The sequence below is a fragment of the Heterodontus francisci genome, chromosome 5 (genome assembly GCF_036365525.1).
Source record: "Heterodontus francisci isolate sHetFra1 chromosome 5, sHetFra1.hap1, whole genome shotgun sequence".
In the NCBI taxonomy this organism is placed as follows: Eukaryota; Metazoa; Chordata; class Chondrichthyes; order Heterodontiformes; family Heterodontidae; genus Heterodontus; species Heterodontus francisci.
This window is the reverse complement of record NC_090375.1, coordinates 182990482-183014478: the sequence shown is the minus strand read 5'-3', so window position 1 is coordinate 183014478 and position 23997 is coordinate 182990482. Positions and strand designations below refer to the sequence as shown.

General features: G+C 41.9%; 1 protein-coding gene across 1 annotated transcript in view; it reads right to left on the bottom strand.

The window, feature by feature from the left end:
* Window positions 1-462: 462 nt before the first annotated feature.
* The window catches only part of riok1 (RIO kinase 1 (yeast)), a 38829-nt gene continuing 15294 nt past the window's right edge, over window positions 463-23997 (bottom strand). Inside the window, exons 9-17 of the mRNA XM_068032444.1 lie at window positions 19771-19857; window positions 16803-16940; window positions 14880-14983; window positions 13875-13981; window positions 11661-11726; window positions 6423-6542; window positions 3834-3887; window positions 3208-3354; window positions 463-1051 (exon numbers count right to left, since the gene is read on the bottom strand). Coding sequence (XP_067888545.1) covers window positions 938-1051; window positions 3208-3354; window positions 3834-3887; window positions 6423-6542; window positions 11661-11726; window positions 13875-13981; window positions 14880-14983; window positions 16803-16940; window positions 19771-19857 — 937 coding nt within the window. The 3' untranslated portion in view covers window positions 463-937. The remainder of the gene's footprint in view (window positions 1052-3207; window positions 3355-3833; window positions 3888-6422; window positions 6543-11660; window positions 11727-13874; window positions 13982-14879; window positions 14984-16802; window positions 16941-19770; window positions 19858-23997) is intronic.

Below are 23997 nucleotides of genomic sequence, written 5' to 3'. Positions count from 1 at the left end.
AATTTACACATGCATAATGCTGACATTACATGCTGCTCATTCATTAAGTCATGGATAAAATATAACTTACCTCCCTCATTTGGTTATACATCAAGAATATATTATTTTAAATTGCTAGATTAGGATAAGTGGGCACAGGATCAACTGGTAAAAAAGGTAAATTTAGGACAGGTATCAGAATGTTCACGCAAAGAGTAATGAACATGTGCAATGCACTTCCAGATTGAGTAATGGAGGAGAAAACACAGGAATTATTTAAAAAACAATTAAGCATTGCAATGTGGGGAGCTGAAGGGTTTTCCTGAATGGTAAAAAACAAGGGGCTGCATTTTTGTGAAGACACAGAGACGGTAACAGGAGGTGGGCATGCTGGCAACTTCCTGCAACCAGTTGGCGAGCTGCTCTGCCACTACGGTCCTGTCTCTGGGCTATTTTGAGGGAGGCTGCATTGGGGCAGATGGGGTAGGGTGGAGAATGTGTCTGACAGCTATCCGTTTGCCAGCGGCCCCTCCTCCACAATGATGGTCTGGCAGCTGTGGCTACTTCTTATTTTTAAACTTTGAAAATTCGTCAATGGGCAACTCCATCTTGAGGTATCCTCTCGTTCCCCTACCTACACGGCCGAACTCACCTCTGACGATGGGGCTTTCAATCTTCCAGTGCTGGACGGCATCCTATTGGCCCTCCTTAATTGGACAGGGCTCCGGGAAGCGGACACTTAATTGGCTGCCTCCTCCAAAATCTCCCAGAGTCCCGACACTGGCATTTGTGGGTTCCCAGCCCACATTTCATCCGATGATATGATGGGGACCCATAAATGAAAATCCTGCCTAAAATCTGCCAGATGGCGTTCCTTATTTTATAATCTTGTGAATGGTTGTCAAACAATAAACTCTGTAGTCACCAACAGCTTTAATACAAAGCACAATTCCAATTTCTATGCTTTCCCTTTTTTCATTTTAGCAACCTTTTCTTTTCTTTTTTTGACATGTTTAGGCACTTTGTTTTTTCGTTTTTCTCGTTGGGCTTCTTTAACTATTCTTTTTCTGTCCTATAAACAGAAACAACATTGTTCAGATACATGTCATTAATAAAATAAGATAAATCAATAATACATTACTTTTGTTTTTAAAAGTGTATTCCATTCTATGTAACTTATTGACAATTTACATTACTTCATTCTCAACAGCACAAATAATGCAGTTGATAATTACATCTACAGAAGTAATATTTACAGGAATACAAGTTTACTGCCAAAAAAAGGCACACCAATTATAAAAGCTAACACCCCAGTACTTGCACTATTCCCCACAATCAAAATAAACCTCTGTCATGGCTCATTGGTGATCGGGGGCCCAGCTCCAAAATGGTCCTGGAATGTGATTGGACCCTGAACATATGTAAAAGGGAAAGAATCAGGCCCATCAAACCCACACAACCAGTCAGTGGTGTATTCTTTAGCAACACTAACAAACCCATGCCCCACAAACCCTGAAACTCCTTAGTCCTGATTGCACAAAGCTACTTTCTTCTGGGTGGATAGAGAGGGGGTTGGGGTAGAGTCCAGTTATTCTAGGTCACTTTTTTGTGTTCTCTCAAAATCCCCCTCTAACATCTCCATCACTGTAGTTCGTGCTCATTCCTGGTTGAGTTATACCTTGCCTCTAACCACACTTGGACTGAATCCTGGTTTTCATCTTCAAAGTGATTCCTGACAACGCACCGGCCCACTGACGTCATCAGGGTGCACCAAGCTGTGCATATGCACAGCGACATTTTGCCAGGACTTAGTGGCGCATGCTTGGGATGACCTCATTGCGCAGTGCCAACATCATTGCATATCCGTACAAAGTCCATGTTCGCTCATGCGCGATAAAGCGTCATTGGGTATCCAGCCCCCCATTCGGCTGTAGGAAGCCACTGAATGGCAGACTTTGAGGCTGGAGTTTTCTCCCCTTACCAACTCGCTCCAGGCCTCGACGCTTCCTCCCCTCAGCCGCTTGCTGCAGACCTTGCGGCTCCCCTCCACTCCCCTGGCCAACTGTTTCTCACTTCGCGCCACCCCGCTCTCTGGCTGCTCGCTCCCCCCTGCCCCCACTTCTAGGCCGCGCCGCTTCTCTCCTCTCGGCCACTTGCTCCTACGTCGACCCATCATCCCTTGCGGCCCACCTGCTTCTTTGGACAGTGCCTGGTGACTGATGAAACGTGGGAGCGAGTGACCGAGTGGAGGGAAGTGGTGCTGCAAGAGCTAGCGGCTTTTTGGGGGGGGGGGGGGGGGGGGGGGGTGGGGTGGTGGAGGGCAGGGAGCGAGTGAGCGACCAGACAGTAGGGTGGCGTGAGCGGGAAATAATCAGCCAGGGAAGTGGGGTAGGGAGAGCGTTCGGTAGGAAGGAGGGGGAGAAAGCGAGTTGCTGTGGGGGAAGAGCAGCCGGTGGGGCGGGTACTAGTAGCTGCGTTCAGCTGAAATCAGTCCTGGTCAGTCATATAAACGAATCACAATAACGAATTGGCAGCACATTTTGTACTCTGCCCGATTTTCCTTTCCATCGATCGGGGTGCTAATTCACTATATTCCAATAGAAATTCAATCATAAAATTCCTTTTGTATTTAATAGGATTACTGGAATGTTAAATGGATCTGAGGATTATAGTCAGTATCCCGTGACTACATAGTAGCATATTACTGGGCTTCCATCCAACTTACTGTAAGGTTAGTTGCTGGAACGATCTAGCCATGAGCATTTCCTGTGATAAATTGAGCAGCGCCATCTTTAAGCCTGGCAACTGCCTAAACGTTGTAGACACTGACGTTCCAGTTGAAGAGCCTGCATTTGCGCATGTGCAAGTACTGCGCTACCTAGTGGTTGCATTGTCAGCAAACACAGCCTTTCATCTTTACTCTCCATGGTTGTCAACTAGTATTAATAAATCACAAAGTAATAAATTGTTCAAGGTTTCTAAATACTAGTTAGTTCAAGTTTGCTTTGCACAGCTGCATTGTACAGTGCACAACAGCACTGAAACCTAATTTGCTGCACTTAACATAATAATCAAGTACAGCAAAATTAATCGGCAGTTGGAAACTTTAATGCTAAAACCACAGTCTGCATCTTAAATGCTTGGACACCAATAAGCCTAACAAGCTGCTCATTCAGCCATGAAATTGCATGATTTCTAAAGGTACCTGACTGACAAATGAAAACTAACCTTTTTGGTAGTTTTGTCTTCTTGTGTATGTTCTTTAGTTTGGACCATTTCTCGATCTTCTTCAGAATCAAGCTCTGAGCCAGAGCTATCATGTTCAGAATTAGATTTTTCTTCAGTTTCTTCCAAATTCTCAAGAAGAGCAGGTACCTAGTGTAAATAAAAAAGAATTAACTTTTTGAATTAATGGAATATAATCTGCCATCCACAATCTACACAAATTAACAATTTACTGACAGGTTCATTATGTTGCAGCCAAGTGTACAGTAATTATTCAATTTCTATGATTTTTTTTTGAACAACAGGAAAAGGCAAATTGGCTTACAAAGCCCAAATATCTTGTCTCTAGAATTAGATTCAATCAGCTCAAATCCAAATGTTTTATTTATTTAATAGCCTTTGTGGAAAGTTAGTCCTCCCCCAAAATGAACATTTTTCCCAAATCAAATTTGCCAATCCCCTTTATAACCTCGAAAACTTGATCTTCCCATTTCCATATAAAATAAGCCCAACTTCCTTAACCTTCCCTCACAATTTAAACCAGATCCTGGGATCCCCTTCAAAGAATTACTGGACATACAAGATTTTTGACTTCTGAATATATTTGGCATAATAAGCACAAATCGTACCTGTTGTACACCAGTCAAGTCTTTCTTCATTCCTGTTACTGTCTGGTACAGAATCTAAGCAAAATAAAAGTTCAGATTTGTGAATTAAATCTATTAATGTAAAACATTTGTAAATATTATGCTTTTCTGATGGTATACATTATAATAAAGGATGGCTATAAACATATACAGAGCCTTTTTTCATATACAGTTATTTTCTAAACAAAACATTCTGATCTATTAAGTATGCCATATAAGTCAAAGAAAGGTGCAGCTGGCATTTGTAAGCAGACATATTTTAAAACAGCAATTAATTTAGAATGTGTATAACCAGCACTAAAGGGGCACATTTGCACAATACAGCATTAGCTTGGAACTATTTGAGAATAACTTGAAGGCCACAAAGGCAGTTTATATCAGATATGGAAACGTTACATTTTGTTAGGTCAGAGTGGAGGAAGTTTCACTCTTCAGCTGGTGGTCTAATCCTGCTTGATGCTGACATGGGTGCCTGAAGTAGGAAGGTGCTCCATACTAACGCACCACCTTCCGCGTTGTTTCAGTCGCTGTGAGGCAACTATGGAGTGACCTCTCCATGGTGCATGCCTGGGCAAGTTTATGGAGGTTGAGAGTTGCCCAGTCGTCAAAACCCCCCTCTCGGTCTTTCTGGTGGGGTCCAAAGGAGCGCAGGGCACGACGTTTGGCACCAATATGGCTTCAGGAACTGCCGGAAACATGCCAAAGGTGACACATGACCGCCTACGGGGTTCCGCTCCGGATTATCTGTTAGGGTTTACTCCCTTAGCCTTGGTCTCTCCCGAGACGCCCACAAGGCAGTGGGGTTGTTGGGGCCCCTACACAGGTGTAGGATGGTGCCGGTGGGAGGAGGGGATGCGAGGGGGAGGGGTAGAGGGAGGGGGGTGCGAGGGGGAGCTGGGAAGGGGGCTGTAAGGGGGTGGGGGGGTGCAGGGGAAGGGGGTACAGGGGGAAGATGGTGCGAGGGGAGGCGGGCTGGGACGGGGTTGTGAGGGGGTGAGCTGAGAGGGTGGAGCAGGGAAGGGGACGGGGGGTGGAAGGGGGGAAAATGGGGGGGTGGGGGGAGGGGGGGAAAGCGGGTGCAGGTAATAAGCCATTTCCTCAGTGCCCACCATCGACGTCCGGAAAGCTCATCCACGTCCTTCGGGAGGTGAAGCATCTTTTGGCAGACTTACAGAGGTGGTTACATTCGCTATGGGTTTTTTTTTTGCAGTGGTTTAAATAAAGGCATGCAGCATTGCCGACAGTGCGCTGCAGATGCTCTCCGAGCCATCTCCCACGGGCACTTTGAAGTTGCGGCTGGGGGGGCCGTTCGTGGATTTTTTGGGTGATCGGGGCACCTTTTCTCAAGACTTCCCTAGGGTTCCGCTGCTCCTTCTTCACCTCAATGGACTTACCGCACGCCATGGCTGCTGACACTCTGGGCGGTGAAGCACCACCACACACAAACTTAACACATACACATAATTTGTAACATAATAGGTGGCTTGTTTCTGAAGCCAGGTGTAGAAACATAATTTTCTTTTGTGGATTTCCTCATACTTAATCGATTCATCTATGTCTCTCAGCATTTTAAGTACAATGACCCCATTTTTCTCTCCGTGCTGTTCATGTTGAGTATAGTTGCCCACAGACTTTTTGCAGGCTTGTCAGTTTTCTGCTAATTCAATGTCTACTTCAATGTGGCGCACTCTACTGCTATCTGTGAGCAGAACAAGCAATGCGAGACATTTCAACTAATCAGGTTGAAGTATCCTCACCAAGACACACAGATTATAAACCAATAAGTTAAAAAAAAATTCAAATTACAAGTAAATTATTGTACAGGAAGCAAAATAAAGATTGGGCTATAAAGGTGGGATTAAGGATGTGAGATAAGAGAAAAACAGAAAAATTATTTTTTTTAAAAATGTGCAACATTAATTTTCTTCTGAGGGAATGAGACTCATTTGTAAAAAAATTTTCAGCGCCATATAGGTTGTTTAGCAGTGATCATCACTTATTACGCTGTTCAAAACCTCACTTAATACTGAAGGCACTAGCCCCAACTTTTTAAAAAATCTGTCTTTAGTGTGGAACTAGTGGGTAAGTACCACATGCTTATGCCATTACAGTGACTTCAATGCTGAGTCTAACTGCCAGTATTGCAACATCGCACCCCGAGGAGGAGCAGGATATCTCTAACAGTAACCACTGGATCTCCGCACTTAGCTGTGCATGTGTGGATGCTAGAAATTGCTGTCAGAACTGGGCGTAATAATAGTGAGCAATGATAGCCTCGTTATTACAGAAAAAGCCAGACCAGTGTGTTCACACCCACAGCCAAGCAGAACAAAAAAATTCAGTGTTCCAGCTGAAAATCTGTGAAAATTACAATTTCTGTTAGAAGAACTACTTGGTGATAGGAACTTGGAGAATTCATGAAAAAAAACTGATGAGGTGGTGTCCACAAATACACAAGGATAAGGCCAATATCTTTCTATGCAGCATTCTTTTAACCAGCAGCATAACATTGGAATATTTTCACAAACTCAATCTATTTTCCCAAAGCAGATCACACTGACTATCACTCACATTGTCATGCTGTCTATCCGTAATTACATTTTCTTTCTTGAGCTTCATCATTATGTCAACATCTCGTTCATAATGTTTCACTTCATTCAGGGTCCTGGGAATGTAGGCCTTTTTGAAAACCTACAGAAAGAGTAATAAATATATTTAAAAATAACCTGAACCATTGGACAGAATGGACAGGAAATATCCAATCCAATATAATTCCATACCAAATTAAGTTGTTGGTGTCAAAATGCATTCTTCTACCTCTCCCCATTCTAATACTCATTGCAATTGTTAGAAATAATATTTAATCTAGAAACCAAAATATTGAGGATAATTCAATGCAATAGTTTCTTTAAAAAATGCGTGTTTATTTTATTGATATTTATCAACACTTTTTTTCCAAATTTTGTTTTATAAAAAATTACAGTGCCAGCTTGATCAGCAGGTAGTGCTCTCACCTCTGGGTCAGAAGATTGTAAGTTCCAGGCCCACTTAAGTACTGTGAGAGTGCTGCATTATTAGAGGTACTGTATTTCAAATAAAATGTTAAACTGAGGCACCACCTCAAATGTAAAAGTTCCCATGAACAGTACAAAACAGCAGGGAGTTTCCCAGTATTCTGCTTATCACCAGAAATTGGTGTTTTGTAACATATGCTGTTTGTGAGATCTTGCTGTGTGCAAACTGCCTGCTTTGCTTATCAATGTAATAACAGTTACTACACTGCAATAGTAATTCATTGAATGTGAAGTTCTTTGAAATTTCCCAGGATGTGCTAAGGCACTATAAAAGTACTAATTCTTTCTTACTTATGTAGTTTATTTTTCAGTGTACTAAAACAAAACACTATAGCCAACATCACACACTATTTCCATGTATATACAGTTCAAAGTATACAAAAAAAAGAGACACAGCACCAAATGTCATGAGATGCGCAGAACAGTATTAAATTTGTAAGTCTGCAAATTTCCAGGTGAAAACTATAAATTGGTTAAGAACATTAAGTTGGCAGAAATTATCAATGAGAAACTAAATCAAAACTGAAAGCAAAGAACCTAGAATTTAATTCACTTTAAATTTTAAACAAGAAAAACTTGCATTGATATAGCAACATTACTATAGAAAAACAAAAAGCGGGGAGAGGCTTCACTTCAAAAAGAGCGCGAAGAGTGGGGAGAGGCTTCACTTCAAAAAGAGTGTGGACAGCTGGGTAGATTCTTGATTAGCAAGGGGGTGGATGGTTATCAGGGGTAGGTGGTAATGTGGAGAAATCAGTTCAGCCATGAACTTATTAAATGGTGGAGCAGGCTCCAGGGCCCACTTGCCTACTCCTGCTCTTAATTCGTATGTTTGTAAAATAAAGTGCTTCACAAAGGCATAAGGAAAGAATGAAAGCTGAGCCACAAAGGGATATGTTAGGAAAGACCAAAAACATGGTCAAAGATGTGAGTTTTAAAAAAGAAAGGTGGAGAGGCAGAGGGCTTTATGGAGGGAATCTTGGAGAATGGCCTAGGTGGATAATGGTGGAGGTGAAAGGATGACAGAGTGCACAAAAGGCCAGAGGCATAGCAGCAGATTCAGTAGGAAGGGAAAGTTTCAGCGAGGGGCAAAATACATAAGAATTTAAACAGAATTTTGAACATTTAACATTTGAGGCATATGGGGCAGGGAACCAAATGTAGGCTTGCAGGACAGGGATAATGAACAAATGACTGGTGATTGGTGCAGGAAAGGATAAGATTCACCTCAACCAAAACTCTGCTTATGAATAAGGATGGTGAATATGAGGCCCTCCAGGAAAGCACTGGAGTGCTGGAGTCGACAAAGGCATGGATAAGAGCTTACGAACATAAGAATTAGGAGCAGGAGTAGTCCACTCGGCCCCTCGAGCCTGCTTCGCCATTCAATAAGATCATGGCTGATCTGATTGTAACCTCAACTTCACATTCCTGCCTAACTCCTTTTCACCCCCTTGCTTGTCAAGAATCTATCTACCTACCTCTGCCTTAAAAATATTCAAAGACTCTGCTTCCACCGCCTTTTGAGGAAGAGAGTTCCAAACACTCATGACACTCAGGGAAAATGTTTTTCCTCATCTCTGTGTTAAATCAGTGACCCCTTATTTTTAAACAGTGACCCCTAGTTCTAGATTCTCCCACAACAGGATACATACTTGCCACATCCACCCTGTCAGGACCCCTCAGGATCTTCTATGTTGCAATCAAGTTGCCTCTTACTCTTCTAAACTCCAGCGGATACAAGCCTAGCCTGTCCAACCTTTACTCAGAAGACAACCCAACCATTGCAGGTATTAGTCTCGTAAATCTTCTCTGAACTGCTTCCAAAGCATTTACATCCTTCCTTAAATAAGCAGACCAATAGTATACACAGTACTCCAGATGTAGCCTCACCAATGCCCTGTATATCTGAAGCATAACCTCCCTACTTTTCTATATTCAATTCCCCTCGCAATAAACAATAACATTCTATTAGCTTTCTTAATTACATGCTGTACCTGCATACTGACTTTTTGTGATTCATGCACTAGGACACCCATATCCCTCTGCATTTCAGAGCTCTGCAATCTCTCACCATTAGATAATATGCTTATTTTTTATTCTCCCTGTCAAAATGGACAATTTCCCATAATTATACTGCATTTGCCAGATTTTTGCCCACTCACTTAACCTAGCTATATCCCTTTGTAGCCTCCTTACGTCCTCTTCACAAATTACATTCCTACCTATCTTTGTTCCATCAGCAAATTTAGCAACCATACCTTCGGTCCCTTCATCCAACTCATTTATATAAATTGAAAAAAATTGAGGCCCCAGCACTGATCCCTGTGGCACACCTCTTGTTACATCTTGCCAACCAGAAAATGATCCATTTATACCTACTCTCTGTTTTCTGTTAGCTAGCCAATCTTCTATCCATGCTAAAATGTTACCCCCTACACCATGAGCTTTTATTTTCCGCAATAACCTTTTTGGCAGCAGATGGACTGAGGCAGAGATGTGATGTTATGCTGGTCTTTGTAATGGAGAGAACATGGGTTTGGAAGCTCAGCTCAGAATAAGATTGCAAACTGTCTGGTTCTGCCTAAAATAGTGACCGAGGAGGAGTAGGATTAAGTTAGTGGAACAGTTTGTTGTAGGTACAGAGACAATGGCTTTAGTCTTCCCAGTGTTTAACTGGAGGAAACTGTGGCTCATTGAAGTACTTGCTCAGGCAAGTAGTCCAACAGCATGAAGGCAGTGGAACAATGGAGAGATAGAGCCAGGTGTCATCAGCATACATGTGAAAGTTGATCCTACGGTCACTGATGATGTCATCAAGGAACAGCATGCATGAGGAAAAGGAGGGACCAAGGACAGATCCTTCAGTGCTCCTGAGGTGACAGTGCAGGAATAGTTTTCTATGGATGCCATTGCTAGAGATACTCTGGCTAAGATTAAATAGGCATAGAATATAAGAGCTGGAACTGTATAAATCATTGATTAGGCCACAGCTTGAGTACTCTGTGCAGTTCTGGTCACCTCATTACAGATAGGATGTAATTGCACTAGAAAGAGTAGAGGAGATTTATGAGGATGTTGCCAGGACTGGAAGAATACAGATATGAGGAAAGATTGGATAGGCTGGGTTTGTTCTCCTTGGAAGAGAAAGCTGAGGGGAGATTTGATTGAAATGTACAAAATTGTGAGGGGCCTGGATAGAGTGGAGGTGAAGGACCTATTTACCTTAGCAGAGAGGTCAGTGACTGGGGAACAGAGATTTAAAGTGATTGGTAGAAAGATTAGAGAGGAGATGAGGAAAACATTTTCCACCCAGAGGGTGGTGGGCGTTCCGGAACTCACTGCCTGAAAGGATAGCAGATATAGAAACCCTCAACTCATTCAAAAGGAGTCTGGATATGCACATCAAGTGCCGTAACTTGCAGGTCTAAGGACCAAATGCTGGAAGGTGGGATTAGGCTGGGTGGCCCGTTTCAGCCGGTACAGACACGATGGGCCAAGTGGCCCCTTTCTGTGCCGTAAACTTTCTATGATTCTAACAGTGTTGGAGGCTATGGAGGTCAAGGAGAATGAGGAAGAATGATGTATCAATTACAGAGAGGATGCTAGCATGACTTAAAATTAAGATTTCTGCTCCTCCCATGGCTTTGAAAATAGTTTAATCAAAGCAACAGTTACGTGACCAATGGGCAGGATGTGGGAAACATCAACACATTCAAGGACTCTGGCAAGGAAAGAAAAATTGAAAATGGTGTGATAGTTTGCAAGGAAAAGGCTAAGGGTGCTCTTTTTGAGGAGTTATGTTTTAACAACAGTTTAGAAAGGAAGGCCAGTCCCATAGAAGGGAAGGCATTTACAATGTCAGCTACACATGGGGATCTGGAAGGTAAATTCCTAAATTTAAGCTCTCGCTTTAAAAAGTTAATTGTTTCACATTTATTATCTCCAGCTTTTGTGCAGCTTTCCTTACTTTTCTACTGTGACAAAGTATTCAGAACCTGTTTAATTTTTGTAAGTAGTGTGAGCGAGGAGCTTCCTCACAGGCTTCCTTTGTTCTCCCTTTTCACCACATTTATATACCTGTGGTAAGTTGGGAAGGCAGTCGTGTACATTTGTGCAAACGCAGATGGAGTACTGCTTACCGATATTCAACTCAATGTGAGATTAGGAACTGAAAAATTAGTTTGTACCTTTTGACCTTTACAGAGCATTCATATTCCACAATCTTTGCATTAGTGCAAAGTAGAAACTACTTTGCAACACTAAGCTTGGAATACAAATCAGACACGAAGATCTGACCTGTCTCCAAAGTGGAATGGAGTGAGATTATTTTCTCCAGGAACTCTTGTTCCATTTCGATTATGAGGTTAGACCCGACACTGAATTCAGATTGCACTGGCACTGTAAGTGCAGCATTGGCCCACTATGCTGCAGTTGTGGTGTTAATGCACCCTAAAATGCAAATGAGGGTTACTAGAATTTATCAAACGAAATCTTTTAAGCAGTTAACCACAATGGCTATTTTTGCACTGAAGCTAATGCACACCATTATGTGTATGAAATCACCTCATCCAGATAGTCATACTAAAAGCACACTAACTATCCAATTTATTATGCATTTTTGGTGTCATGATGTGCCCAAGAGGAAACTACAATGGTACTGGAAATACATACGAAAACCTGTGCAAGAAAAATCCAAAACACAGGCAACAACATTCCAATAGAAGATACATACCTCTTCATCTACTTTGTCCTGGTTGGATCGTTCTTCTTCTGTTCTCTCTGCAGCTATTTCCATTGCCTGATTAATATAAGTACAACAGTGGTGACGTTCGAGATATAAAATAAAAAAATAATCTTTTAACTGCTCAATTATTTATACAGTAAATTTTCATTTTTATTTTTGGAATGCTATCTTGCAACACATTTGTTTGTTCAGTAAGGTTATTCATGACTGAAAGGATTTTGCACCAATTATCCAAAGTCCAAAATTTGTCATCAGTTACACTTCTTTGAAAAGACAAAGAGAAAAAAGGCCAGTAGTCATCAGAGATAATAATTCAAAGAAGCAACGAAGCAATAAAATGTATTAAATAGTGAGGAGGACATAGACTGGTGAAATAGGCAGACACATGGCGGATGAAATTTAACACAGAGAAGTGTTAAGTGATGCATTCTGGAAGGAAAAATTACTATAGGCAATATAAAGTAAATGGTTCAATTTTAAAAGTGATGCAGGAACAAAAAGACGTTGGGGTTCAAGGTGGCAGGTCAAGCTGAAAAAGTACAAGGGGTTCTGCATATCTTCTGAGAGCAGGTGTCCCCTCTCTCTCTCTCCCTTGAGATTGCCATGGCTGGTTTCCTTCTTACAGCCTGGCTGCCTGCAGAAAATCTGGAATCGCAAGTGAATAGCCTATTGTCCTTTTCCAATATGCAAAGTCCATGGCCGGAATTTTTCGTTTGGCGGGACGCCCCGCCCACCTGCCAAAAAGTCAGTGGCGAGCCCGCCACCACTGGGCCTGGGGAGCCAGGCTGGGTTTTTTTGCTCCCCAGGCCTTTAATTGGTTTTGGGCGGGACTTCCACCTCCTCGAGGCAGGATGTCCCACCTAATGGAGCACTCAGTCAATCAGCAGGCCGAAAGATCTTAGTTCCAGCCACGTCGTGAGTGGTGGCCACTGCTAGGACTACACAGTGGGCGGCACAGTGGCGCAGTGGTTAGCACCGCAACCTCACAGCTCCAGGGACCCGGGTTCGATTCCGGGTACTGCCTGTGCGGAGTTTGCAAGTTCTCCCTGTGTCTGCGTGGGTTTCCTCCGGGTGCTCCGGTTTCCTCCCACATGCCAAAGACTTGCAGGTTGATAGGTAAATTGGCCATTATAAATTGCCCCTAGTATAGGTAGGTGGTAGGGAAATATATAGGGACAGGTGGGGATGTGATAGGAATATGGGATTAGTGTAGGATTAGTATAAATGGGTGGTTGATGGTCGGCACAGACTCGGTGGGCCGAAGGGCCTGTTTCAGTGCTGTATCTCTAAACTAAACTAAACTAAACTAAACTACACCCATCCATCAAAAGCGAGGTGAAGCACAGCCCCGGAAGTCAGCTAAGTTTTTAGGGCCTTGCCGGGGGACAATTGGCCAGGCTCCGGCGAGGCAAGCGGGGGCGGGGGGTGGTTGGCAGGGGGTGTGTTGTGCATTGGGAGCTGTTGGGGCTTCGGGGCCGGCCCTCCGTGGGGCACAGGGCGCCCGATCAACAGGGCCATCCCCCCGTCTGCAAGAAGGGTGGGGCTCGAGGCTTTTGCTATGCGGCCACCGAGGATAAAATACCCTCGACGGTCGGAGGAGGCCCTTAAGTGCCAGTTAATTGGCCTGGGATGGGCAGGCCATTTCTCGGCACCACTGCCCCGTGTAAAATTGCAGCGGGGATGGGAGGGGCCTCCCCTCCACTCAATTTTACGTCCCTCCCCCATCCCCACCACCAGCCTGCTTGTTTGGGGGCTGTAAAATTACAGCCTACAAGTCTGACTTCAGCAACGCTACCTAGGCTTTTTATTGAGTCCAGGTGTTAGCAGCTGCCATGTACATTTGCATCCTCAGAATCACTGACTCCTTGTTTACAATCTGAAAGTCTGGGAGGGTGAAACCCATTGCTCTTCAGGTGTTATACCCCCCAGTCTCTGCTTTTCAAAATATGTCTTTGACCTGTGTTCTCTGTTGTCCTGGTAACCAAGATTTCTGTCTTGTCGTTAAGCAGAATTGATGCAAGATCACATGACTTCTCAGATTCCATGTTAAACCTTTAACAATCACAGTTTTTAAAAACATAATCGTGTTACAAAGTCCAGCGTTAATCACAGTATAATTAAAGATCAATCTCCCTTTCAGGATCTTGCTGCTCAAAGAAATACAGTTTCATTTTATGAAAGTACAAGTGTATAAAATCTTACCTTCTGAAGGTAAGCATCAAGATTATCTTCCATAATTGAAGGGTCCGTGACAAATTCAAAAAGTTCTCGCACAGTCATCACAGCAACATCATGTTTACGGAAAAATTCTAACAGAGAATAAAGGGTGCAATGATGAACGACATTTCTATATTGACAGAAATCACACAAACTTCTTTAAATCATTATGGATCATTATCAGTTATAAAGTCCAAGCATGTAAATCCAGAAAAATCTACAAATCTATGAGGTCTGATTTAAATTTCAGATAAGAAAAGTTCTTTTCCTGTATATCTGACACAGTCCACTGTTAATGGGCAGTTGATAGATGAAGATAGGGTAAATACAGAACAAGAGTACCGTGGAATAATAAATACCTCAAAACTGCCCACTTAGAAATGACCAAATTAGTAATAATGTGAACATGTTGTCCATTGAATACATAAATGTTACATTTTTTAAACACTTTCAGTTTTACAAAGTATACCAAATTGCAGCCTAGACTAAACCAATAAAAATAGTGAATAATAAAACAATTACATCATGAAAATCGCATCAGTTTAAAAAAAAAGATATCCTGGGTTGAGACACTCCGGAATAAAATATCTAGTTAATTGGACAATCTTTGTTTAAAATAACCACAATTTTGAGCAAATCTCAAAAATGATTTTGATAGTGACAGTTTTAACATACCACCACTGAGCAGTGCAACACTGGACGCACATTAGACAATGTTTTTAATTTTATAAACATCATCAAATAGTAAATGGATTACCATTTGGCACCAAGGACAAGGTATCAACTTATTGTGCACTCTCAATTTATGGATGGTAGTTTGTTTGTTCTCACATTCAAAACTCCAGCCAGTTACATTAGTGGCTTTATGTATATTCAATGTTCAACTTACATAAATATGACAGATTTATTATGTAACCATTGATCATGTTCACAGACTTAGCAAGGAAAAGTTCTGAGCAAAAGCAAAAATAATTGTGGCTTTTGACTCACCATTAATGTTGAGACAGTCTTTTCGGAGAAACTCCAAGGCACTCGGATGATCATGTTCCACCGACTGTGATACATCAATTATATAAATGCCGCCATTGTGGTACCTGCAGGATGGCAGAAAAACAAAGTTCATACAAATGACCTCCTTCCTCAAAGTCTTGACTATACCAAGATAATTTCACTTTTAAATAAATTTACTTTTACAGGCAAACTAAGTCATTCTGAAATGAATTTTAGCATACATACAGCAAACATTGTAAAAAGTATCCCATCAGTCTCTTATATAACCATCCATACATTTATACATACAAATCCATAATAGTTTGTCAGTCACACTTTTCTGATTGGTCGGTGGGCTGACTTGGTGGACAGAGCCTGGTGCACATGGAGGCAAATGGGACGTGTGGACGACTGGAGCACATGATGCACAGTGGCTGCCAATGACTGGTGGCAGTGGCAAAACACCATGAGAGGGACGGTTGGTGGCAGCTGCAGCATGTGAGGGGTTAGTGGAGCAAAAAAACAACAGCGGAAAGTAAGGGGAGCCCAACAAAGTTACCCTGACTGGAGGGACTGGGGACAAGGGGGCAAATTGTATGGGATGGAGGGAGGGAGCAACATGGGGGTGGCGCAGTGACAATATGGTGGGATGGAATGGGGGATGGGACTGGCATAGATTAAATGGAATGGGGATGATGAGAGGGATGCAAAGGACAGGTATGGCATGAGAGGGATAGCATGGGATAGGGATTTAAAGAAGTACTGTTGCAATGCCAACAGTTGGTGTGTCACTGTCGCCATACAAAGATAGAGTCTGTGCATGCGTGAAGTGGTGCAGAATCTCCCTGACAGTTATGTAGGTCGGTTGTTGTCTTTTTCAAAAGCTAGGGTGGAAATCAGAGAGAAGCATCAGGACTCGTCCTTTCCTCTCACTGGTGGTGAGAACGTACAGTAGCTGGGTATGTGCAAGCATTACTTAGAATCACGTCGACAACATTGGCTGGCTTGATCTGCAGCTCTGCACTGGCCATGATCAGCAGTCAGGATTGCAGCAGGACTGATCCTTGAAGGTACACCCCCCACCATCCCCCTCCAACCCAGAAATGAAGCTGAGATCCTGTTCCACTTTGTGAGTCAGCACAGTCTTGTGTTTAGCTCATGCATAATCTATCCTACTGAATTTTAATTAGGTGATTTTCAAAATGTTAGCCAAGGAACTGCTGCCTGTGGGGGCTGGAGGTGGGTGCGGGGTCAATACGGAAATGTGGTGGGATGGGGATGGCATAGGAAGGAAACAAAATTTACATAATTCACAATCATGTTGAACCCATGAACTATTTCCCCAAGTTTCATTGCTTCCAGGTCATCCATTTCTACTATATTTGTGTGCAATATACAATGAATATTGGATTATCATGTGGCAATCATTATGGCCACATTTCGCTCTCCACCATTAACACCCTCCTTAAAACCCATGCCTGACTAAGCTTTTAGTTACCCATCCAAATATTCTACATCTGCTTCTTTGGTTCTGTGCCAATTTTGATTGATTGCATCCTTGTGAAATATGTGGTTATGTTTTCCTACATTAAAACCACAATAGAAATGTAAGTATTTGCTATTTCAGTTACTATACATTTCAAAATATTTCTGTAACTTTTGGTGTAAAAGTTTACAGCTAAAGTCTAATATTTACAGAATTACATACTGGTGTTGCTCATTTCAGGATAGGTAAGTGTTATAACATTAAGGTAACATGATAACAATTGGCATTATAAAGTGCTTTTAAAATAGAAAATAGCCCAGATTGCATGTGGGTGAGGTGTTGGGAGGGAAATTGAGAGGAATAGATAAAAGGTATAAAGTAACAAATGCATTAAGAATCACTAACCACTATCAAGATTCATCAAGGTAGCAACTTACAGCAGGTTAAATTCACTGAGATCAGCATGTACCAGCCTGGCATCCTTGTACATTCTTCGCATGTACTGAATAACAAATAGGTATAGTTCACGGGCCTTGGATTCAGACAAGTGAGCATTCTTCAACAGTGGTGCCGGCCTAGAGAATCAAAGGAAAAACAATTAAAGCACAGGATATTAGTTCCCTTACATCAAAATATGTGTGTTCTCTAAAGCAAAAATGGAACTGAAAGAATTCAAACCTTCAACAATTTTTATCTAAACTAGATGAAGAAATTTTGAAGTTTTAAAGTGAGACCTTGGCATATACATTGCCGTGAACTTACATGTCCACTGACATTTTTATTACTCTAATATAACTACTTAAATACAGATAGGTATCTGCTATTATTTTTCTGAATAGATTCTAACAAGCAGTCTTTAAAAACTGAGTAGCTTAAGAAATGAAACAAAAATTTATATAATTTTCTTATATAGAGTGTCTGGCTGCGCATCTAACACATGGTGAATCTAAATGACATGATCAACAGGGAAAATGAGATTAGCAGTTTATAGACTTTTGAATTTTGGGATTGTGTTCAAACAATTAATTTATTCATGATGTACAATATCTCTGATTAGTCTTCATTCACGAGCATTTTGATTATGTTTTTGTATTGTCTCTCAATACTGCGAAGTTTTACAAAATGTTTTTACATTTTTAAGTAAGGTTATCATACAAGAGGGTTGACTTAATGTCAATTAACTTAGTGAATAGATAATAAAAAAAAATCTCGAAGGCATCTATTCCTTTTTGGAACTGTTTCAGGTGCCATACACTCTGCTACATTGCTCCATTATCCATGTTTCAGCAGTGAGCATAGGAAGCTCTTCAACCAATAGGAGCCTCTCAGATGAGCTTACCGAGACCACACATGTTGAACACTCTGGTAAGTGATCAAGCGCAAGTATCATTTGCTGATTTTTCCCTCCTAATGTCTCAAGGACCGAGGCTAATAATAGCGCCTTGTTGTGGTCCTAGCTGAAATCAGCCTACTTGCTGCGGGCTGAGATCAATCCTGGAGCTTTCCTGATTTGTGTAGTTCAGCTACTCACTGAATAAATTCACCCAGTCTTTGGCTGAGCTAGACTGCTGAATTAAAAATAAATGGGGTATCCAAATGCCGGTAAAAGTTGCACTTAATTCAAAATAATTTATCAAGAATCAAATGCAGATTATACACAGATCAGGGAAGTTACAGTAATAGATTTGTTTCAGAATTTTATAGCAATATAAAAATTAAAATAATAAAGTAGAAAGAAATATAGGAAGTACATTTGGTGTATAACAAATTTTGGGAAGGAGGATAGGCCTTTAGGTCCATTAAGCTGGTGCCTTTCTAGAAAGTAAAATCAGCATTCTCCACCCTTTCTCAGCATATTCCTTTATCTCCATTGTCAATTTCCTTTTGAAGCCACTTATTTTGTTCTATTACCCATAGGATGAAAATGTTCCAATGACATTTTAATGATTAATCTTTGTACTGTGCAGCTGAGCAGGACTGCCCTCGCCCGATTCCACTCAGCTATCCACTCACGGTCAGATAATCTCCTGAAATGGTTTCTCTTCGCGGCCCTGCAGTTACCTCTGGAGTACCCATGGGTATAACCTTATCCTCCTATTTCTGCTGCTCACCAACACTGAAGACAACAAAGCCACGTTCTGTATGTAAGCCGATGAAATCCAGCTCTATCTCACCACCACTTCTTTCAACCCTTCCACTGCCTCTTTGTCAGCCTGTTTGTCCGACATCCAGCCCTGGATGAGCTGCAATTTCCTCCAATTAAATATGAGGAAGGCCTTCACCACAATCTCCATTCCCTTGCCACCAATTCCATCAACCTCCTTGACCACTATCTCATCTGAACCAGATGGTTTGCAACCTCAGAATCCTATTTGACCCAAAGTATAGCTTCCAACTCCTCTCCTTCACAAAGACCTCAATAACATCAACAATCTCCACCCCTACCTCAGCCCATCTGCTGCTGAAATGCTCATTCATGCTATTGTTACCTCCTGACTCATCTATTCCAATTCTCTCTTGGTTAGACTCCCAGCTTCCACCCTCCATAAACTTGAACTCATCCAAAACTCTACTGCACAGAACAAACCAACCCCATGTTCCACTCACCCACCACCCTTGTGTTCACTGACTACACTGAGGTGTTGGTGAACCAGTAGTCAGTTAAAATTTGCATCCTTATGTTCAAATCCCTCCATGGCCTCACCCCCCACCCCGCCATCTCTCTAACCTTCTCCAGCCTTACAACTCTCCAAGAGCTCTGCATAATTCTAGTCTTTAGTGCATCGTCCACTTCCTGCTCCCTACCATTGGTGGCCATGCCTTCAGCTGTCTAGGCCCCAAGGTCTAGAGTTCCCTCCCCAAACTCCTCTGCTTCTCTACCTCCCTCTCCTCCTTTAAGCTTACCTCTTTCACCAAACTTTCAATCACTTGCCCTAATATCTCCTTTGCTTGGTGTCAATTTTTATCTGATTACGCTCCTCTGCAGCACCATGGGACATTTTCCTACATTAAAGTCTATGTAAGTCCAAGCTGCTGTATTAAACTTGTGCTCCCTGTTACTTAAATCCTTTGCCACACTAAATAATATTTATGAATCATTTTTGTATTTCCTTTCATAACCATGCTACATGTATTTGAAACCACCGAAGGCTGCATTAACAATTTCCATAAAATTAAGGGTTTGTTCCATGATACGCAAACACAATCACCACCATAATCCAGTTTAAATATAGAATGTTGCCTCTCGGCTTTCTTTTCCTTTTAACCATTTTATCTTTTTCCAGTCCTAGAAGATCAGTACAGTACATTCATGACATATAGCTTTGTTAACTAAATTATTCCTTTCAGAATGCCTCTTAAATAAAAGTACTGGTTTGAATTCCACAAAATGAAAAAAAAACTCACATATCATCTTTACCAATAAAACCCATAACAAGCACGTGACTCCTGAGCATGATTGGCTTTGGACAAGGTATTTCCGCTGTTTGCAACCTACATCCAAAATAAACAGCATTACATTTTTATTGTATTAAAATATATGACTCAGCATTTCTGTTGTGCTATCAAACAGTTAGCATGTTTCCATTGGATGCCATCCTCTATTTTAGCAGATAATAAAGGCTGCGTTTGCTGACAATGCAACCGCTAGGTGGTGCAGTACTTGCACATGCGCAAATGCAGGCTCTTCAACTGGAACATCAGTGTCTGCGACATTCAGGCTGTTGCCAGGATGCAAGATGGTGCTGCTCAATTTATCACAGGAATTGCTTATGGCTAGATCGTTGTAGCAAACTAGCCTTACATTAAGTTGGATGGAAGCCCAGTAATATGATACTATATACAATACTAAATGTAATCCTCAGATCCATTTAACATTCCAGTAATCCTACTAAATACAAAAGGAATTTTATGATTGAGTTTCCATTAGGATGGTGAATTGGCACCCCGATTGACGGAAAAGAAAATTGGGCAGAGAATAAAATGTGCTGCCAATTCGTTATTGTGATTCGTTTATATGACTGACCAGGACTTATTTCACCACTGGCCGCTCTCTCCTCTCGGCAACTCGCATTCTCCCCCTCCTTCCTACCAGCCGCTTCCCATCCCCCGCCAGCCACTTGCTCCAGACCTCGCTGCTGCCCCCCACTCCACCGGCCGATTGTTCCCTACTCGCGCCACCCTGCACTCCGTCCGCTGGGTCTCGCTTCCCCCCCTCCCCACGCTAGCTCTAGGCCGCACTGCTTCCCTCCTCTCGACTACTAGCTCCCGTGTTTCATCAATCACCATGTGCCGAAGAAGCAAGGCGGGCTGCAAAGGGTGACGGGATGACATAGGATCAAGTGGCCGAGAGGAGGGAAGCGGCACGGCCTAGAACTAGTGGCTGGAATGAGAGTGGGGAGCGAGCGGCCGGAGAGCAGGGTGGTACGAAGCGAGGAACAATCGGCCAGGGGAGTGGGGGGAAGCAACAAGGTCTGGAGCGAGCAGCTGAGGAGAGGAAGCGTCCAGGCCTGCAGCAAGTTGCCAAGGGAGGGGGGGGGGGGGAGAAGAGCAGCTAATGGGGCGGGAGCGAGTGACGGGGATCGAGCTCCAGCCTCAAAGTCTCCCATTCAGCCGCTTCCTCCAGCTGAGTGGGGGGCTGGAAACCCAATGATGCTTTATCGTGCATGTGCGAAGATGGACTAGGCACGGATACGCGATGACATCGGCGCTGCGCCATGACGTCATCTCATGCATGTGACACTTAGTACTGGCAAGATGTAGCTGCGCATGTGCACAGCTTGACGCACTCTGATGACGTCAGCGGGCCGCTGCGTTGTCAGGAGTCACTTTGGATATTAAATTTATTTTAAACAAGCTTTATGGAGATGCAGTCAAGTATTCAAATGCTAGTATCCCACAGCTTAATTATCAGGTCAAGAGAATACATAATTTAAGTGACAATAATGTGCATTAGCAATTATTTCTTCGTAATTCAGATTTTAAATCATTCTTTGACATCCAATGGAACATTGATGGTGTGGACAAATAATTAACTATTTCCTTTAAGGTTGAGAATTATATTGGTTTCTTATTTTCAATCACCAAAATCATATTTACTATATTATCATTATATACAACTGTTGGAACAATTAGTTGATCTGTCTAAAACAGGTGTCCAAAGAGGGGGGCCAAATCATTCAATTCAAACATCTTTTGGAAACTGTTTCAAATATGTTATGACTGTCAATTCCTTTTTGAAATTAAGTTATTTAAATTTGTTTGGTTCCAGTTTCTTTTTTTGAAGCTATTTATCGGACTTCTTCCAAATCAGGAAAATCTGTAATGTGAAAAGTTAGTCAAACCATATATTTTCTGTAGGTGACAGTAAAAGAACTTCCACATAAAAATTACATGGATCACAGTTTATCACAATAGTTGCAAACTGCTTAAGGAGCTATCTAAGCTTAACTACTTTTAAAAAAAGTCACATTACCATTTTAATTCACTTGTTTTGTTAAATTTGTCTAGCCTATGATACAATCTACTGCAGTGTTTTCTGCCACCTTCTGATGACAATGATGATCACAAAAGGGGGATGTGATAAAACGAGTAGCTAAACTAAATTGGAACACTTCCAGTTTCCATCATGGTCCTGCTACAAATTCAGCTTAATACCTGGGCACCCCATAAGACCATCTGAGACATGGAAGCCATATGCGTGCAAGTATTGCCTTTTTAAAAAGTGCTTCATGAAGGGAAAACGATCATACAGGATTTAAATCTTGTATCTTAAAAACAAGTAATTGGGGATAAACTACCTGCATGCTTAACCAGATGGATCAATGCTATAACATGAATATCACTAAAACGTCTAAAAATATCCTATTTCACTATTTAAAAATGCAACAGGATTCTACTTGTATCCTAACATCTATCCCCTAACCATGTTTATCTTACTGTTGTCTGAGAGACCATGCCGTGTGCAAATTGGCTGCCGTGTTGCTTATACAACAGCAATGAGTACAGTTCAAAAGTAATTTTCTCATTTTGTGCAAGATATTGAAAAGCTGGACCTATTCATCACAGGGATATTTAAACTAGCAACAAACCTAAGAATTGAGGGAAATTATAATTCTTTGCTGTGAACACAAATGTGTTTTTTTTACTAGTATGCATTTCTGACTCTAGCCTTAAAGAGTTGGCCAGCCTGAGGCAATGAGATTGTCGCAGCATTAATTTGTTTGGAGAATCAATTTTGTGTGGGCTGTACTTCATAGGAAATAAGAGGAGTGGCCCATTGAGCCTGCTCTGCCATTCAAACAGATCATGGCTGATCATCTACCTCTACACCATTTTTCTCCACTATCCCCATATCCCTTGATGTCATTAGTATCCAGAAATCTATCCATTTCTGTCTTGAACATGCTCAATGATTGAGCTTCCACAGCCCTCTGGGGTACAGAATTCCACAGATTCACCACTCCCTGAATAAAGAAATTCCTCCTCATCTCATTCTTAAATGGCCTGCCCCTTATTCTGAGACTGTGTCCCCTTGTTCTAGGCTCACCAGCCAGGGGAAACATCCTATCCACATCTACCCTGTCACGCCCTGTAGAATTTTGTAAGTTTCAATGAGATCACCTCTCATTCTTTGAAACTCGAGAGAATACAGACCCAGTTTCTGCAGTCTCTCCTCGTAAGACAATCCTGCCAGCCCAGAGATTAGTCTGGTGAACCTCCATTGCACTTCCTCTATGGAAAGTATATTCTTCCTTAGATAAGATGACCAAAACTGTACACAAAAATCCAGGTGTGGTCTCGAGGCTTTATACAATTGCAGCAATACATAATTACTCCTGTACTCAAATCCCCATGCAATGAAGGCCAACATACCATTTGCCTTCTTAATTGCTTGCTGCACCTGCATACTAACTTTTAGTGAATCATGAACAAGGACACCCAAGTCCCGTTGGACATCAACACTTCCCAACCTCTCACCATAACAAGAAATACTCTGCCTTTCTGTTTTTTCTCTATCAAAGTGAATCACTTCGCACTTATTCACATTATATTCCATCTACCTTGTTTTTACCCATTCCCTTAGCCTGTCCAAATCCCCTTGAAGCCTCCTTGCATCTTTCTCACAACTTACATTCCCTCCTAGTTTTGTGTCATCAGCAAATTTGAAAATATTACAATTGGTCCCCACATCCAAATCATTTATATAGATTGTGAACAGCTATGGCCCAAGCACTGATCCTTGCGATATGCCACTAGTAACAGCTTGCCATCCTGAGAATGACCCATTTATTCCTACTCTCTGCTTTCTGCCTGTTAACCAATTCTCAATCCATTGCAATATATTACCCCCAATCCCATGTGCTCTATTTTGTTTCCTAACCTCCTGTGTGGGACCTTATCAAAAGCCTTCTGAAAATCCAAATACTCCACATCCACTGGTTCTCCTTTATTTATGCTACAAGTAACATCCTCAAAAGAAAACTCCAACAGGTTTGTCAAACATGATTTCCCTTTCACAAATTCTTGTTGACTCTGTCCAATCATATCACTACTTTTCAAGTGTCCAGTTATCTCATCCTTTATAATAGATAAAAATTTTGAAAAATATAGGCCTAGGTTTTGTGGTCAGTG